The sequence below is a fragment of the Onychomys torridus genome, chromosome 7 (assembly GCF_903995425.1).
Source record: "Onychomys torridus chromosome 7, mOncTor1.1, whole genome shotgun sequence".
Taxonomy (NCBI): domain Eukaryota; kingdom Metazoa; phylum Chordata; class Mammalia; order Rodentia; family Cricetidae; genus Onychomys; species Onychomys torridus.
This window is the reverse complement of record NC_050449.1, coordinates 33,156,255-33,175,004: the sequence shown is the minus strand read 5'-3', so window position 1 is coordinate 33,175,004 and position 18,750 is coordinate 33,156,255. Positions and strand designations below refer to the sequence as shown.

At 40.3% G+C, this 18,750-nt stretch overlaps 1 protein-coding gene across 1 annotated transcript in view; it reads left to right on the top strand.

Annotated features, from left to right (window-relative positions):
* The first annotated feature begins 3,670 nt into the window (after positions 1–3,670).
* The window catches only part of LOC118587557 (von Willebrand factor A domain-containing protein 5A-like), a 32,060-nt gene continuing 16,980 nt past the window's right edge, over positions 3,671–18,750 (top strand). The window contains exons 1-10 of the mRNA XM_036193590.1: positions 3,671–3,728; positions 5,377–5,434; positions 5,550–5,752; positions 6,022–6,244; positions 6,358–6,533; positions 6,800–6,914; positions 9,960–10,129; positions 10,383–10,471; positions 10,662–10,806; positions 11,246–11,325. Of these exons, the coding sequence (XP_036049483.1) occupies positions 5,392–5,434; positions 5,550–5,752; positions 6,022–6,244; positions 6,358–6,533; positions 6,800–6,914; positions 9,960–10,129; positions 10,383–10,471; positions 10,662–10,806; positions 11,246–11,325 (1,244 nt within the window). The 5' untranslated portion in view covers positions 3,671–3,728; positions 5,377–5,391. The remainder of the gene's footprint in view (positions 3,729–5,376; positions 5,435–5,549; positions 5,753–6,021; positions 6,245–6,357; positions 6,534–6,799; positions 6,915–9,959; positions 10,130–10,382; positions 10,472–10,661; positions 10,807–11,245; positions 11,326–18,750) is intronic.

Below are 18,750 nucleotides of genomic sequence, written 5' to 3'. Positions count from 1 at the left end.
CCATCAGAGATCACTTACACTTGGGGAGAGGGAACAACACAGGATAAGACTTCCACAGAGACTCATTCTATTTTACAACCAGTTCAACATATGGAAAAAAGAGAATCTGTGTTCACACTGAGCTTTACTATATATTTGCATATGTATGTGTGAGCCTCATATCCAATTTGATCTATTATAACAAAACAGTCCAGGAGGTAATTATAAATTTATCTTAATTTCATAGACAGAAGAACATACAATTTAGGAGAAAAATATTTGTTAGACATGTGTGTCCTGTCTCCAGATATAACCTATAGACCAAAACCAATTCTATAATATAAAGCTTATCATTTTCCTATTAGTCAGGTTTAGCACAGAGCATGCTTTTGGTGAGCAAGCTTGTGAAGGAGCTGTACAGCATTTTATAACATTTCATTTTAGATAGTACAGCTGCAGTATTCAGCCTTGAAAAACAAAAACCTAGAAGGGGGCAGGTCTTCTCAGATGTTTGACTGTTGCTGCTTCCACTTTGTTTTACAGCTGCCAAAAGCAGATGGGTCTTGAGGAAGTGGGTGGAGACTCTGCTCTGCCCTCTCTTGGGAGAAGCCTCCCTACTGCATCTAAAGGCTAAGAGCCTCTTATTCTAGCCGAAACCACAAAGACTTGTAAGTGCCTTTTAGCTGGAAGCCCTGAGGTTTGGGGGATGCTGGTGGAAACTCATCCTGGCGTGTGATGCCTGAAGATTTTTTCGAGATTGATAGCATATAAATGATCCTAATTTCAGGTTCATATTCTCTCTCTGTGTTGCCAGGGATGACATATAAGATGGCTGACGTGCTGTAAGCAGAGATTGGAGAAAAGGGGACCTGGGGTTGTGGACCATCAACCCTCCCTGTGTTCCCCTCTAGATCTTCTGCTTAGCATGCCTCTAGAGGGCCAAGGCAGAAATGTCCCAAGGTCATGCTTTATGGCATGCATATGTCATGCCCTCCTCCATATAAATACTTCTTATAATACTAGTCTTTTTCTTCTATCTGATCTTCATGTTCTGTGTTCCTAGATCAATGGTGATTTCTGTGATACAGGAAAGGAGTGAAGTAAATATCACAGGAAATTATACAAAGATGATCACTCAGGCTGGAGTTAAGGCAGTTATGTAGTTCATGGAAAAGAACCTGCAGCCTGGGGAAGCTTTTTAGGCTTGGATAAACTGTACCAAATATGTGGTTAACTATAGCACATGGTATGATATGTACTAACACACTGGATTTCAATTGGCCATGATGAATAATTCAGTTTCTGAGGATATTCCAAGGACATTGTGTAAAACTTGAGACACTAAGGGGTATTGGCTGAAGACTATGGATGGAGTAACATATAGATGGGATGACAAACTGAAAGTGTGGGTACCTAGAATAAGAAGAAAATAGTGGCCTCTACCAAGAAAGGGAGATGGCAACTTTAACTCAGATATTTTTTATTCCTCCTGAAGGAGTGTGGAGATAATGTGACAACTGATGGAGTGATTGCTACAAGCTTTATTGGGTTCCTAGATTGAAAAGAGCTGCCAAGAAAGGTGAGATTCCTTTCATAGAAGCTCTGTAAATTAGATTAGGTCTTCCTTGGAATTGTTGGATATAGAAGGACAGAAGTTGCTGACTTGCAGGGACAGATTTCTTGTCTGAGGTCATTGTAGCCCACCAGTCATGGAGCTTAGTGTTTGCAGAGGGCTGAGGAGTAACTTAGGTGGCTACAGAAGTCTTGAAGTCGGAGGAGGCTGTGTGAGAAGGAAATGACTGTCTGGTATATTAACCACTGTTCTTATTTTTACCTTTTTTTGTGAAATTGCATGTTGCTAGCCTTTGGGTCAAGTGCTCAGAAGATTGTATAATCATTAATGATAAAATAGATTATGCTTGCTTTGGTGTTAAGTCTGGGATAGTTCCTATGTTTAGTAAAAGATGATGAAGAATATATTGGTGATTTTCTAAGAATAATCTTTGGAAGCATGAGAACATTTTGTCTTTGGTGATTTCTCCTTTCCTTTCTGTTCACCCTTTACTTATATTAAAAGACTGAGGTCACCAGGGCAAAAGCAGAAGCTAAAGAAGCTGTAGCAAAAGCTAAGAGAAACTAGGAGAAGCTAAGAGAAGTTAGAGAAAGTAGGAGAAGCTCAGAGAAACTGAGCAACCGCAGAAGCCTGGAGTGACCTGTCAGCTTGCAAGAACACTGTCTCTGAGTCATTATTGTGCCTTTCAGGTATCCCATCCTTCAGACCCCAGAAACTGCTGAGGCTGGTCCCTGGCACTGCGTGGTGATATATTGTGTACCCTAATAAAATTTACGTGAAGATCAGAGGACAGAACAAGCCACCAGATTAAACATAGAGGGCAGGCAGTGGTGGCACACACCTTTGCTCCTAGCACTCAGGAGGCAGAGATCTGTCTGTATCTCTGTGAGTTCAAAGCTACCCTGGACTGCATGAGATTGATTCAGTCTAGGAGAGAAACAGAGCCAGGCAGTGGTGACACATACCTTTGACCCAGTACTGGGAAGCACACATGCCTTTCATTCCAGTAAGCGAAGGCTGGGCGGAGAAAGGTGTATAAAGTGTGAGGAGACAGGAACTAAAGGCTTTTCGGCAGAAGCGTCTCTTTCAGCTAGAGGCTTTTTGGACTGGAGCCTTTCGGGTGAGGACTCAAAGGATTTCAGTCAGAGGATTCCTAGAATTGGTGAGGTGAGACATGGCAGTGGATTGTTCCTTTGTCTGTCTGATCTTTCAGGATTTACCCCAATATCTGGTACCATTTCTTTTTTTATTTATTAATAAGACCTTTAAAAATCGAGCAAATTGGTTTGGGGATTTAGCTCAGTGGTGGAGCGCTTGCCTAGCGCAAGACCCTGGGTTCGATCCTCAGCTCAAAAAAAAAAAAAAAAAAAAATCGAGCAAATCTCTCTCTGTCTTTGCCTCTGTCTGTCTCTCCCTCCCCCCCCCCATCTTTCTTCTTCTCACTCTTCATCTATTTCACAAAATAGGTTTTTGTTGTTGCTTTTTGTTTTTCTTTTCAGTTTTAGGTAAGTTTGTCCTATGAACATGGAGCTTTCATTCTCCAACCACCCTGATCCGTTGCAGCCCATAAATGCTTTTCTATAGACATTTGAGAGATTGAAGTTGTGTCTTTTGTAAATTTTTGGCACTGAAGGTCTTGGATCGAGAGTCTCTGATTAAATAATTATTTTTATTCACTCCACACTGCCATCACTTTTCTGGGCTTGAAGCACGGATTGTCCCCTTCCTGCAGCAGTAACTAGCAGGGTGTGGCCAGCTGATTCATCCTACTTCCTGCCTGCCTTTGAGCTGATACTGTCCCAACAGTTACAAAGCTGCAGGGCCATCCACCACCCAGGCAACTCCCCAACCCAAAGTCCTTCGTTATCTAGTGTTACACAGTTTAAGTCTGTAACTGGTCACTTCGGGAGCCAGTCTCTACCTCAAGGACCTTTGAGAGCTTCCATCCTGTGCGGCAGAAGGAACACTTACCACAGGTGACCGAGGAAGGGTCAGGAGAGGGTAAAACACCATTTGGGGAAATTTGTTCTGAGGTTGGATTCAGGAAGTCCCTGTTTCATTGTAGGAGACGCTTGTCTGTCTGCCTCTCTCCTCTCTCAGCCTCCTGCTGTGGCCACTGCCAGCCTGAGATATCTGCTGCCAGACACAGTCCATCCTTCAGCTGAGCTGCTCTTGGGTGAGTCTCCTGCTCTAAGCTTCCTGCTGCTGTCAGTAGAAATTCTTCTCCCCCTGCTCCAAGCTCCTCTACATGTCCCCAGGGAAAGTCCTTCCCAGTGCTTGCTGCTCTCCTCCCCCTCCTTCCTGCTTCTCTGTTACCTCTGTCCTGCTGTCCAGAAATGAGCCATTCTAACACTGTCAGACTTTTCCAATAGCTCAAAATCGCAGGTGTAGAAAACAGACACTTTTTTGGTAGAGATTTTTGTGACTGAAATGATAAGAAATCTGTAGAAAACACCACTGATATCAGAGGGATGGTTTCCAGAGAGACTAAGACAGTGTCCCCAGCCTTCAGCCTGGCCTAGGGCTTAGATATGGAAATCAGGATTTTGTACAGGCTGACAAGTTTTATTGCACTGAGCTATCACCCTAGTCTGAGAGCTTTAAAGGGTCATGAGGATCAGCCTGAAGGACCTAGAAAAAGCTCTCCAATGCCTTCAGAATCCCTAATACTCAGAGGACCAAGGGTGTTCTTTCAAGAGGGTTTTCTTGCCTGTAGATCTGAAAGACAAGGCTGGACTTTTAAGGGACTCATCCTTGGGCATCTAAACAAGCATGGTGTGTGTTCCCAGTTGAGACCTTTTAGGTCCTTAGGATGAATTTCCATGAAAACCACACTTGATGGTGTTGGGCACAGTGACAACAGAGGGAGGCAAGCTAGCACACAGTCAGGTTTAGAAAGGCCCAGAAGAGCTTTGAGGGTTATCAGGACCATGATTGAAATTAGCCCAATCACTAGACTCTGTGGATAAAATAATAATGTAAATAATTACCTAGGATAATCCATGTATTTCTTTGTCTTTCTGTTACAAGCAAGATTTGTAAAAAAATATAATTCATGAACTATATTTTGGAATGTCTATTTTAAAAGAAATGTTGCATGCATAATCTTTATATGCCTGAGTATGTCTTTTAAATTAAGTACTATTTTTAATTTATCCTTTAAAATCTTTATAGATATGTGCAATGTATTTTGATTAGTCATCCCATTCCTACCTTCTAGCTACCCCTCACATCTGCAACAGGTCCCTCTCCTAATAGTATATCCCTTTATTTTATTTTTTCTTAACCTATTGACTCGAATTAGTGCTGCTTATATGTGCAAAGGTTCAGGGTCATCTTTTGGAGCATGAGCAATCTAACAGGCTCCAAGTCCCTGAGGAAAAATGACTGTCCCACTCCAAGAAGCTCTCAACTTTAAAGCTCTTCAGGTTGGTATTGGACTGTATGTACCGTACCCCTCTCCAATGTGTGCTGAACTGTGACTGGTTTGACGGTACATGTCTTGTGTGGGTAACAACACCTGCTTTGAGTTCATGACTAATATGGCCCTGTCATGGACAGAAGACACTGACTTACAGTAGTCCTCTATGACCTTTGGCTCTCAGAAATTTTCTGACACTTCTCTCTGATGTTGGTTGAGGTGCGATAGGTGTGGGGGTACAGACATGATGATCTAGATGGTCATTTAGGGCTAAGCATTCCACAGTCACTTATTTACTCTCTGCATTGCCCAATGTGGTCTGAGAGAGAAAAGCATATAACTGGCTGGCATTGATTGTGTGACACTATCATGAACCTCTTAGTGATGTGTCTTCTCTGCACAGAAACCTGCAGTCACCATGGAACATCACTTTGGTTTAATCACTGTCAACAAGAAGCCAGGTAAGCCTGACTTACAACTCTTAGTGATGAGGTAGTTGTACCCAGCACAACTCCTCATTTATAATCCCAGACTGGTAAAGTTTGTGGATCTCCTAAACACTGATATCTTCCCCAGTGCCACTGAAGAGCATCTCAGTAAACCTGTCCATCAATGACTTTGTGGCTGGGGTGTCTACAACCTTAAATTATGAGAATAAGGAAAAAGTCCCACTAGAGGCAATCTTTGTGTTCCCCATGGATGAAGACTCTGCTGTCTACAGCTTTGAAGCCTTGGTAGACGGGAAGAAAATTGTGGCAGAATTGCAGGAGAAGATGAAGGTCTGAAAGATGAGTACATTATCTTTTCTTTTAAACTGCATTCTACCTTTATCTTTATAAACAATTCATGAGGTTACCCCATCAGATATTGACTGTTCTTTTATTCACTTCTAATTACTATTTGCCTAAAATCAATAAGGCAGAGGAAATCAAGTAGAAGCTACCAGAATAATTGTGAAGTTCACAGGATCCATGGCACTCCCTCTGAACAGTCTGTGTTTTCTTTACTTCACATGATTTCATTTCAACCCATCCTGCTCTTGCTCTAGGCCCATAGGACCTATGAGGATGCCCTCTCCAAGGGCCATCAAGCTTACTTATTGGAAGAGGATGACTATTCCAGGGATGTCTTTTCTTGCAATGTGGGGAACCTCCATCCTGGGTCTAAGGTGGCAGTTACCCTGAGGTATGTGCAAGAATTGCCTCTGGAAACAGATGGTGCCCTTCGCTATGTGCTCCCAGCAATCTTGAATCCAAGATACAAGCTCTCTGGTAAGTAATTTCTACCTTTGAAAACCAGTGGTAGAATGGCTGGGGAAATACACAAATTATGTTTGTGTTGGAAATTGTTGACATGGAAACAGAATTAATGTACTATTTTGTAGAAAGGTCAGCAAACAGTTGCTTGAATATAAAGACCCCTATAATGCCTTTGGAAGACCTGCCCTACACACTCAGATTGGTTGCCACCATCACTTCCCAGCATGGCATTGAGAAGGTCCAATCCAACTGCTCCTTGAGTCCTATTCAATACCTTGCAGATGACATGACTTCTGCTCAGGTGAGTAGTAAGAGAACACTAATGTCAGTCCCCTCTGTCTTCATTGTTGACTTGGTCCTTAATCATTCTTCCCACATTTCCCTTGTTTTTTCTGGCCATGCTTGAAGAAGCACACTATCTACCTTCTCTCCTCTGGGTATTATGTAGACTCTGTTTCATCCAGTCCTTCCTGTACTTCTGATTGTGCTCCTGATGTGAGAAGCCTGAAACACTGAAAGCAATCAGTGGCAGTTCTAACATGGCTACTCTGATGGTATTCTACTCAGGTTTCCTTGGCTGAAGGATACACATTTGACCGGGATGTGGAACTCCTGATTTACTACAATGAAGTGCACAGTCCCAGTGTAGCTGTGGAGATGGGGATGCCAGACATGAAGCCAGGTATTTTCTACTTCCCACTATAGTCCCTTTCTAAGATGTAATTCCCAATTAGCCTTGATTTTCTACCCTCTATCCAGGATCAGTATATGTCCACTAAAATATTGACTTTTCACTTCCACATGGAAAAATGACAGGGCTTAATAGGTAATCAGATGATTATGTCTTACAGGCTAATTTACATAGGTTACTAGGTAATTAGAGGGAAAATAGGACTACTTAATTCACAAGAAAATATGCAGCTCCTTATCAACATGTAACAATGACTGGTCTTACAAAAAAGGCAAATAGAAAGTAATCTTGTGACTACTTCTCCTGTCATAGGATCAGTGATCTCCCAATCTGACAAAGTCTCATGCTTCACATGGTATGGTGAGTTTACACTGTCAGATAGTGTTGGAGCAAGTCAGTTGTTTTCAACTGTTTTGAAAGTATTTGGGCTACAAATAGTAAAGTAATTACTCATTTTGACAATTCTAATATTTACAATATTTCTTTTGATATAAATGTAAATGTCTATATGATATGCAGATGATATTGATCAATATTATAATAGTATCCAATATTTGTAAATGATGAGAAGGTTATGTAGTCACTATTTGTGTCATCAGTTACATGATTAGTTACAATGTCATTATTAAAATAGTGTACATTAACAAACTGGAAGAATTTAGGTAGAAGGTCTCCAAATAATGGGATGGAAAAATTAGTTATAATTCCTAATAGCACTATAAAATAATAGTTCAAAAAGGAAAATAACGTACTATAATCTAGACAATGTGCAAATAGTTATTTGTAGGTGAAAATAATGACACTTTAAATAGATTTTTTTAATTAATTCATCATAACTCAATGTCATCTTCTTGACAGTTCTCATTTTCTTGTCTTATGACTAATAGGAAAGGTCAAATTTAACACAGAATTAATTTTAGGTCTCCTGTGTGCTGTAGAAATTGAACTTGGAAAAAAGAATCACAAGAATCCAACTCAAACTCTTTCCTTGTAGCCTACTTGATTTTTTCTTGGACTAAATTTAGTTTTCCAGTGAGTTTTGTTTCTTATTTACATCTAGTGATTGTCATATAAAACATTTCCTTATATGTATACTCAACTTTTATAAAAGCTGGCACAGCCCACATGGGTGTTTTGCTTTCTCTGTCTCTTTTGGCCCATTCTGCACTGAGTTACAAAGATCATCACACAATATAAAAGGTTGCTGCAACTCTTCATCTCCAGGTTGGATATATGGAAGCTCTTTGGGGGCCAATGTTATTCACACTGTGACATCTGAGCTTAGGCTTATCTGCTGTCACTGTAAAGCAGTGTGAGGACTTTATAATGTACCTGGGTTTCCATACTCAACCCCTTCCAATATATCATTTTCAAGTATGACCTCATGCTGAACCGCAGGTAGGGGCTTCTTCTCACACTGGTTGGCCAGTTCTCTCTGAGGTCACTCAGGGGAATTCCAGTTTCCCTGGGTTTCTTCCAACTTGCTCATCTCCCCTGTAGCTCTATGCTCTATCTTTGTTGCTGTTGATTTCTTGATCTCCTGTTTGGGTTTTCATAAAATATTCCAACTCAGACTTGGTCTTCAGTCAGGAGTATTTTTTTTTTTTTTTTGAGCTGAGGATTGAACCCAGGGCCTTGCGCTTCCTAGGCAAGTTCTCTACCACTGAGCTAAATCCCCAACCCCAGTCAGGAGTATTTTTATCCACCATATAGAACCTTAAGATGCTGCTTCTTAATAGGTAATAACTAAGGTCTCAGTTTCTTCCTTTTTATGGTGTCTCTTTGGTTCCATGAATATGTTCTCATCTCTAGTCTATGATCAGATTTGCAGGTTATCAGTGAACATAGTTGATCATATCTCAATCTAATTCCTTCCATCTATGATTCCTCATTTCTGCTTCCCACTACATATATTTTACAAGATATCTTCCTGTTTTCATGTCCTTCACAAGCACAAGGGTATTTTAATAGGCTTGGCTCACTAAAACCCTTGAATGTAATACCAACATGAAGCACATAAATACATGAACTAAATTATGTGTTAAACTTAGACTATATAATTACACAAATTTAAAAGTAGAAAAAAGTATAAAATTATAATTAACAGCTCAGTGTGAGCTAAGCCTTACCCTGAATTCTGTAAGCATATTGTATCACTTAAGCTTACAATAGTGCTATAGGAGGAATTACTACCTTGATGCTTCAGAAGAGGCAACTGAGGCTAAGAAATAGAGCTGCCCATTTATAAACAATGAACCTCTGACTTACAAAGTGAAATCACATGAATTGGTTGGAAAGAACTAGTAGACACCATACAAGGAGTGCTGATACCTATAAGACCTTCTTCTAAACAGTGTAGATATTCATTCCCATCATTCTCATGGACTTGTGGCTTCTCAGTAAGAGTACTGGTGTCATGCTAACGATCTGTCTCCCAGGGTGGCAAGAAATCTACTTTACACATTCAAAACAATGCTACTCTTGCATCAGCTGTATATCTAAAGATCTGTATCTGGTACATATGTATAATGTTTCCCCCAGTTTTCTAGGGGTACTTTCCTGAGTGGCCTGCTCTTGGAATTTGTCATTTAAAGAAATATGCATATAAGTATCATTTCCCCCCAAGGTTCCAAATGAAGATATAATCAGTGACGCAGGCATCACATTCCCATTAATAAAATTGAAGAGATTTATCTCTGTTAGGAATATTGTCTGTATCTTTGTGTCATGATGGAAGCTGCTAAGCTATTGTGCCCTCTTCAATTGTTAAGATGCCTAGAATTTGCACACACTGATACTGCTTTGTTATTGTCTGTTAATTCCTACCTTGTTTCCCCCCCTCTCCCTCTGTTCTGCTTCTTTTTCTTTTATGTTGACCACTCACATTATTCATGTGCACACAGCACAAAAAGAGAAAACACATTTATTTGTTTTTTGAGTTTCTCAGTTCTCTATTGAATTGATAATTGGTTCTTGGGGACTTTAGAACATTTGAGTTTCCTTGTACCTTACAGGGTTCTTCTTCTTTCTGTACAGATATTTTGATGGGAGCTCCTTCTGTAATGGTGAGTTTCTATCCAGATATTCCAGATGTGGAAGCCTCAAGGACCTGTGGAGAATTTGTGTTCCTCATGGACTGCTCTGGAAGTATGGAGTCCCCCATGAACAACCAAAAGGATTCTCAGCTACGCATAGAAGCTGCCAAGGTAAAGCCAGATTCTTCAGTGTTTGGGAAGTGCCTTGTGAGGATGATTGGGAATGCTATGGGTAAGGCTCATTTATAGTTGTAACAATATCTATATGTCTATAAAAATAACAAGCATGGCCACTCTGACCTCAGCCTTGCAATAAAAGGTGACATAAGATGGTGACTTTTTCTAACCTTCAGAACTAGACTGGGGTCTGTATGCTTGGTAGAGCTCTCTCTCACTCCATCTCCTCATCTTTACTCACATTCAGGAAACTTTGTTGCTGTTGCTGAAGAGTTTACCCATGGGTTGTTATTTCAACATCTATGGATTTGGATCTTCCTATGAAAAATTCTTTCCGTAAGTTTCTGTGAAGAGCATGGACTGTGAAATAATGTACTTTAAAGTAGGGTCAGCACTTTTAAACTGACTATAGCAGAATAGTTAGTAATATTGGGATCATCAGAAGCAGTTTTAGTGATAGTAATTTCGGGATAGGAATAGCAATGTGTGCGACTCCCACGTGACTAGACATGCTTGTTTCTCTAAGGGAGAGTGTGAAGTACACTCAGAAATCAATGGAGGAGGCAGTGGAAAAAGTGGAGTGTTTAAAAGCAGACCTAGGGGGCACTGAAATCTTGAAACCACTCCTGAACATTTACAAGGCGCCCTCCATTCCTGGCCATCCCTTGCAGGTGAGCTTTGGAACCAAGCTAAGAGGGCAAATTGTGAAATTGTCCATTAATCTGATTCCCAGTTCTCCCATATATAATTATGTAAATAGTGCATAAACTTAAGTCATCTATTATACAGTGAAGAGAAAAAGACCAGAGGCAGTGTTCTTCCACTATTCCATGGTGCTGGCAATCAACTTCTTTTGTGGTACCAAAAGTTTAAGATGAGAGATGGGTGGGAGGATGTGAAACTCTTCCCAGGGTGTGAAACTCTTCCCACTGCAGAGTCTCTATGGCAACATGGAGCAAGTGACAGTGGAGCACTAGGGTCTCCATCCCTTTGTGAAGAAGCTACAAAGACTGTAAATAGTTGTGGTCCATGAGGACCAATGCTGTTGTCAACCAATGAATTTGGCAGAAGCCAGATGAATGCATCTTTGTTTGTTTGTTTGTTTTGCAGCTCTTTGTCTTCACAGATGGAGAAGTCAGTGACACATTTAGTGTCATTAGAGAGGTTCAGTTAAACAGCAAGAAGCACAGGTAGGAGGAGAGTGTGGTTCTACTGTGATGCCTACACCCCAAGCATGGCCACATATGACTTGTTCCATGTGATATCATGGGATCCCAAGCTTCTAAAGGGACAGTGTGACTCAAGTTAGTTAACTAGCTGACCCCGAAATTTCTATAAAGTTTTCAAAAGGAGTTTTCCACTTAACAATGATACCACAAGGTCTTTGTTCCTCATTTTTCCAAAGCTCTGAAGGACATATTGAATCATGTTTTCATTACAAAGGTGCTGACAGGTTCGAATAGAAAGTTACTTAAATCACAGGTATCTGGGTAGATGAGCTGTCGTAGTGTGCACACACTGCATCCATCACAAGTACAGAGCTAGTCAGTTATCAGTCTTCTTTTGCTCTTTCCACCACTCACTAGTTTACACCTAGATCAAATATAATTTTTGTGGATTATGTGAAATCTTCTTGTTTTGGTATTATACTGAGTCTCACGGTAGTTGTCTCTTTCCGTATAACTCACCTTGATTCTTTATCTCACTAGTTTGTTTAGTTGTACACATAATTTGTATATAACTGTAGTCAAGTTGCATAAGTGTATGTTTTTCCATGAAGTAGTTCAGTATATTTTATATTGACGCACATAATGATGGACTTTCTTTGGGCTTTGTAGTGATTGTATTACATATCACAAGCCATCTACTGGAGATTTAATTTGTATGGGAGGATGTGAATAAGCTAAAGGCAGATGTTACAAAGTGTTTACAAGGGATCCTGGACCAACTCTATAGAAAGCAAAGCAAGTCACATGAACACACCCAAATGTACTGTTCTTTAAGTAGACAAGGCTGTCCAATTTCTGTGGAATGGCAGTTTCACAAGCTGTAGTAATTTAACTCACATCAACTTGATACATGGATTCTAGTTGCTTCATTCCCTAACAATTTTAGGATTTGAGTTGTTAAAAGTTAGCCAGTTTTGTAAATGGGATCAAAGCGTCTCAGAGTTTAAAGTGTGATTTTTCCTGATAGCTCTATTTCATACAACTTTTAATATTTAATAGCCATTAAGTGGTCTCTTTAGATATTTCTTAAAATCTGTATACTACTGTTATTATTTTCTCTAGTAGATTTTCATATTTTATGGAGATGCATTTGATTTTCTGTTTTGAATATGAATATATTGAAGACTATTTTCTTTCTCTGTAGCTCATATCTTCACTATCAACAATGTTACCTCTATCTTGTTTTTTTTATTTTTTTCCCTTTTTAAAATTTATTATATTTGTATTTTAATTTTACACATTAGCCATGGGTTCCCCTGTCCTCCCCCTCCTGTTTCCACCCCCACCTCCCCACCAGCCCCTCCCCTCCATTCCCATCTCCTCCAGGGCCAAGACTCCCCTGGGGATTCATTTCAACCTGTTGGATTCAGTACAGGCAGGTCCAGTCCCCTCCTTCCAGGCTGAGCAAAGTGTCCCTGTGTAAGCCCAAGGTTCAAACAGCCAGCTCATGCACTCAGGACAGGACCCTGTCCCACAGCCTGGGAGCCTCCCAAACAATTCAAGCCATTCAATTGTCTCACTTACCCAGAGGGCCTTCTCCAGCTGGGGGCTCCACAGCCTTTGGTTCAAAATTCATGTGCTTCCATTTGTTTGGCTATTTGTCCCTGTGCTTTTCCAATCTTGGTCTCAACAATTCACACTCTTACAGTCCCTCCTCTTTCTCAACAATTGGACTCCTGGAGCTCCACCTGGGGCCTGGCCTAGGATCTGTGCATCCACGTCCATCAGTTATTGGATGAGAGTTCCAGCACGACATTTAGGGTGTTTTGCCATCTGATCACCAGAATAGGTCACATCAAGCTTTCTCTCGACCATTGCCAGCAGTCTACAGAGAATGTGTCATTGTGGATATCAAGGGTCCTCTCGGCACTCTGCCTATACCTGTTCTCATGTGGTCTTCATTTATCATGGTCTGTTATTCCATGTTCTCCCTTTCTGTTCTTGATCCAGCTGGGATCTCCTGCTCCCCTAAGCTTTCTTTCCCTCAAAACTTGCCCTTCATTACTCCCACTGTCATCCAGGTTGTTCATGTAGATCTTGTCCATTTCTCTGTCACTGGGTGATCTCTGTGTCTTTCCTAGGGTCCCATTTTCTAGGTAGCTTCCCTGGAGTTGTGTAGCAGTCTAGTCATCTTTGTTTTACATCTAGCATCCTCCTATGAGTGCGTACATACCATGTTTGTCCTTCTGAGTCTGAGTTACCTCACTTAGGATGATTTTTTTCTAGATCCATCCATTTGCCTGCAAACCTCATGATGTCACATTACCATATTTTCTTTATCCATTCTTCAGTTGAAGGGCATCTAGGTTGTTTCCAGGTTCTGGCTATTACAAACAATGCTGATATGAACATAGGTGAGCAAATGCCCTTGTGGTATGATTGAGCATTCCTTGGCTATATGCCCAAGAGTGCTACAGCTGGGTTTTGGGGGAGATGGATTCCCAATTTTCTAAGGAAGCACCATATTGATTTCCAAAGTGGCTGTACAAGCTTACATTCCCACCAGCAGTGGAAGAGAATTCCCCTTGCTCCACATCCTCTCCAACATAAGCTGATTTCTGTGTTTTTGATCTTAGCCACTCTGACAGGTGTAAGGTGGTATCTCAGAGTCATTTTGACTTGCATTTCCTGGATAATTAGGGATGTTGAGCAATTCCTTAAATGTCTTTCAGCCATTTGAGCTTCCTCTGTTGAGAATTCTCTGTTTAGTTCTATAGCCCATTTCTTAATTGGACTGTTGGGCATTTTGATGTTTAATTTCTTGAGTTCTTTATATATTCTGGATATTAGCCCTCTGTCAGATGTGAGGTTGGTGAAGATCTTTTCCCATTCTGTAGGCTGTCGCTTTGTCTTGCTGACTGTGTCCTTTGTTCTACAAAAGCTTCTCAGTTTTAACAGGTCCCATTGACTGATTATTTCTCTCAGTGTCTGTGCTACTGGTGTGATATTTAGAAAGTGATCTCTGGTGCCAATGCATTCAAGAGTACTTCCTAGTTTCTCTTCTATCAGGTTCAGAGTAACTGGATTTATGTTGAGGTCTTTGATCCACTTGGACTTAAGTTTAGTGCATGGTGACAGATATGGATCTATTTGCAGCCTTCTGCATGTTGACATCCAGTTATGCCAGCATCATTTGTTGAAGATGCTTTCTTTTGTCTATTGTACAGTTTTGGCTTCTTTGTCAAAAATTATATGTTCATGGGTGTGCAGGTTAATGCCAGCGTCTTCCATTAGATTCCATTGTTCCACATGTTGGTTTTTATGACAGTACCAATGTGTTTTTATTATGGTAGCTCTATGGTGGAGCTTGAGGTTGGGGATTGTGATGCCTCCAGAGGTTGTTTTATTGTACAGGATTCTTTTGGCTATCCTGGGTTTTTTTGTTTTTCCATATGAAGTTGAGTATTATTCTTTCCAGGTCTGTGAAGAATTGTGTTGGTAATTTGATGGGGATTGCATTGAATCTGTAGATTGCTTTTGGTAAGATTGCCATTTTTACTATGTTAATCCTGCCTATCCATGAGCATGGGAGGTCTTTCCATTTTCTGACATCTTCTTCAATTTCTTTTTTCAGAGACTTAAAGTTCTTGTCATATAGGTCCTTCACATGCTTAGTTAGAGTAACCCCAAGGTATATTATATCATTTGTGGCTATTGTAAAGGGTGATGTATCTCTGATTTCCTTCTCAGTCTGTTTGTCTATTGTATATAGGAGTGCTACTGATTTTTTTTTTTTTTGAGTTGAACTTGTATCCTGCTATGTTACTGAGGTGTTTATAAGCTGTATCAGTTCCTTGGTTGGATATTTGGGGTCACTCATGTATACTATCATGTCATCTACAAATAGGGAAATCTTGACTTTTTCCTTTTCAATTTGTATCCCCTTAATCTCCTTATGATGTCTTATAGCTCTGGCTAGAACTTCAAGTATTATATGGAATAAGTATGGGGAGAGGGGACAGCCTTGCCTTGTTCCTGATTTTAGTTGTATTGCTTTGAGTTTCTCTCCATTTAATTTGATGTTGGCTGTTGGATTGCTGTAGATTGCCTTTATTATGTTTAGGTATGTTCCCTGTATTCGTGATCGCTCCAAAACCTTTATCATGAAGAGATGTTGGATTTTGTCAAATGCCTTTTCTGCATCTAGTAAGATGATCATGTTTTTTTTCTTTGAGTTTGTTTACATGGTATATTTCATTGATGGACATTTGTATGTTGAAGCACCCTTGCATCCCTGGAATGAAGCCTACTTGATCATGGTGGATAATTGTTTTGATGTGTTCTTGGAGTCTGTTTGCAAGTATTTTATTGATTATTTTTGCATCAATGTTCATGAGGGAGATTGGTCTGTAGTTCTCTTTCTTTGTTGCATCTTTGTTTGGTTTAGGAATCAGGGTAATTGTAGCCTCATAGAAGAAGTTTGGTAATATACCTTCTGCTTCTATTGTGTGGAACTGTTTAAAGAGTATTGGAATTAAGTCTTCTTTGAAGATCTCGTAGAATTCTACAGTGTAACCATCTGGTCCTTCGATTTATTTGGTTGGGAGACTTTTAATGACTGATTCTATTTCCTTAGGGGTTATCGGACTATTTAAATGGTTTATCTGGTCTTGATTTAACTTAGTTATGTGGTACCTATCCAGAAAATTATCCATTTCATTCATATTTTCCAGTTTTGTGGAGTAGAGGTTTTTGAAGTATGACCTGATGATTCTCTGGATTTCTACATTGTCTGTTGTTATGTCCCCCTTTCCATTTCTGATTTTGTTAATTTGGATGCTCTCTCTCTGTCTTTTAGTTAGTTTGGATAAGGGCTTGTCTATCTTGTTGATCTTCTCAAAGAACCAAGTCTTTGTTTCTTTAATCCTTTGTATTTTTCTCTTTATTTCTATTTTATTGATTTCAGCTCTCAATTTGATAATTTCCTGGAGTCTGTTCCTCCTGGGAGACTTTGCTTCTTCCTGTTGAAGAGCTTTCAGGTGTGCTGTCAAGTCACTAGTGTGAGATTTCTCCAACTTCTTTATGTGGGCATTTAGTGCTGTGAATTTCCCTCTTAGCACTGCTTTCATAGTGTCCCATAAGTTTGGGTATGTGGTGTATTCATTTTCATTGATCTCTAGGAAGTCTTTAATTTCTTTATTTCTTTCTAACCCATTGGTGAATCAGTTGAGCATTATTCAGTTTCCATGAGATTGTATGATTTCTGTAGTTTTTTTTTTTGTTGTTGTTGTTATTGTTGAAATCTAACTTTAAACCATGGTGGTCTGATAGAACACAGGAGGTTATTCCAATTGTTTTCTATCTGTTTAGATTTGCTTTGTTGCCAAGTATGTGGTCGATTTTAGAGAAGGTTCCATGGGGTTGATGAGAAGAAGTTACATTTTTTTTTGTTTGGGTGGAATGTTCCGTAGATATCGATTTAGTCCATTTGAGTGATAACATCAGTTAAATCCATTAGGTCTCTGTTAAGTTTCCATTTGGCAGATCTGTCCAGAGGTGAAAGTGGGATGTTGAAGTCTCCCACTATTAATGTGTGGGGTTTTATATGTGATTTAAGCTTTAGTAATGTTTCTTTTACATATGTGGGTGCCCTTGTGTTTGGGGCATAAATGTTCAGAATTGAGACTTCATCTTGGTGGATCTTTCCTGCGATGAGTATGTAATGTCCTTCATCGTCTCTTTTGATTGATTTTAGTTTGAAGTCTACTTTGCTGGATATTAAGATGGCTACACCAGCTTGCTTCTTAAGACCATTTGATTGGAAAGTCTTTTCCCAGCCTTTTATTCTTAGGAGGTGTCTGTCTTTGAATTTGAGGTGTGTTTCTTGTATGCAGCAGAAAGATGAGTCCTGTTTTCATATTCATTCTCTTAGTCTGTGTCTTTTTATAGGTGAATTAAGTCCATTGATATTAGGGGATATTAATGACCAGTGATTGTTTATTCCTGTGATTATTTTTATTTTTTGGTGGTTTTGTGTGTACTTCTCTTCTTTGGGGTTTACTGCTCTGGTGTTATCTAGTGCCTGTGCTTTCATGGGTGTACCTGACTTCCTTAGGTTGGAATTTTCCTTCTAGTGCTTTCTGTAGGGCTGGTTTTATGGATAAGTATTGTTTAAATCTGTTTTTGTCTTGGAAGGTCTTGTTCACTCCATCTCTGATGATTGAAAGTTTTGCTGGGTATATTAGTCTAGGCTGGCATACATGGTCTCTTAGTGTCTGCATTATATCTGTCCAGGTCCTTCTGGCTTTCAAAGTCTCCATTGAGAAATTGGGTGTTATTCTGATGGGTTTGCCTTTATAAGTCACTTGGCCTTTTTCCTTTGCTGCTCTTAATATTCTTGCATCTGAAGTTCCTGTTCATTTACTCAGATTTTCTATTTCCAGCATTCCTTCTGCTAGTGTCTGCTTCATTTTTTCTATTTCCCTCTTCAGGTCTTGGACTGTTTTCCTCATCTGTTTTGTTGCTTTTTCATGATTTTCTTTCAGGGACTTATTATTTTCTTCTGCTTTATTTGTCCTTTCCTCTAATTTTTTTTAGTGTTCTTCCCATTTTTTGTTTGTCTGTTCCTCCACTTTATTTTTGATTTCTTCTATATAAGGCTCTAGCCTCTTCATGATGTTACTTATAAGGTTGTTTTCTTCTGCTTCTTCCATTATATGATGTTCATGTCTAGCTGTTGGAGAAGGGCTATGTTCTGGTGAAGCTGTATTGCTCTTTATTTTTTTGTATGTACTTCTGCTTTGATGTCTGCCCATCTTCTTGTGGATTCCTTCTTGGTCTTATCAGTGCACTTGGTCCAGACAGAGCTGACAGATTTAGGGAGCCTCTCTCTGGTCCAGATGGAAGTTCTGGGCTGGATGGGAGCTCTGGTCTAGATGAGAGTGTTGGCCGGATGGCAGCTGGGGGCTTGACTCTGAGTCTCAAGAAGTCCTTGCAGTCTCCTTATCTTGTCCAGATGGGAGTTCCAGTGTAGGATGGAAGCTCTGCTCCAAATGGGAATTCAGAGGTGGATGGGAGCTGGGGGCTGGTCTCTGAGTCTCAGGAAGTTGCTGGGGTCTCAGGCAGATAAGGGTGGAGATTGCAGAGTCTGCCTGCAATCTTGGAAAAGATGAGCCTTCCTGCAGGGCCTGCCAAATGGCTGGAAACTGGGGCCCAGTTGGGCAGGTCTTCCCGGGATGGCTGGTGACCAGGGGTAGGACCTAGAGGTGGGTGCCTCTCTTACTATAATCCCAGACACTCACCTCTGGTCCAGATGGGAGTTCCAGGGCAGGATAGAAGCTGGGGTCTGGTTTCTATGTCTCTGGAAGTGGCTGGGGTCTTGGGCAAATGGGTATGTAGGTCCACCGGAGGGTTTTGGAGAGGGGGAACTTTACTCTGGTCCAGATG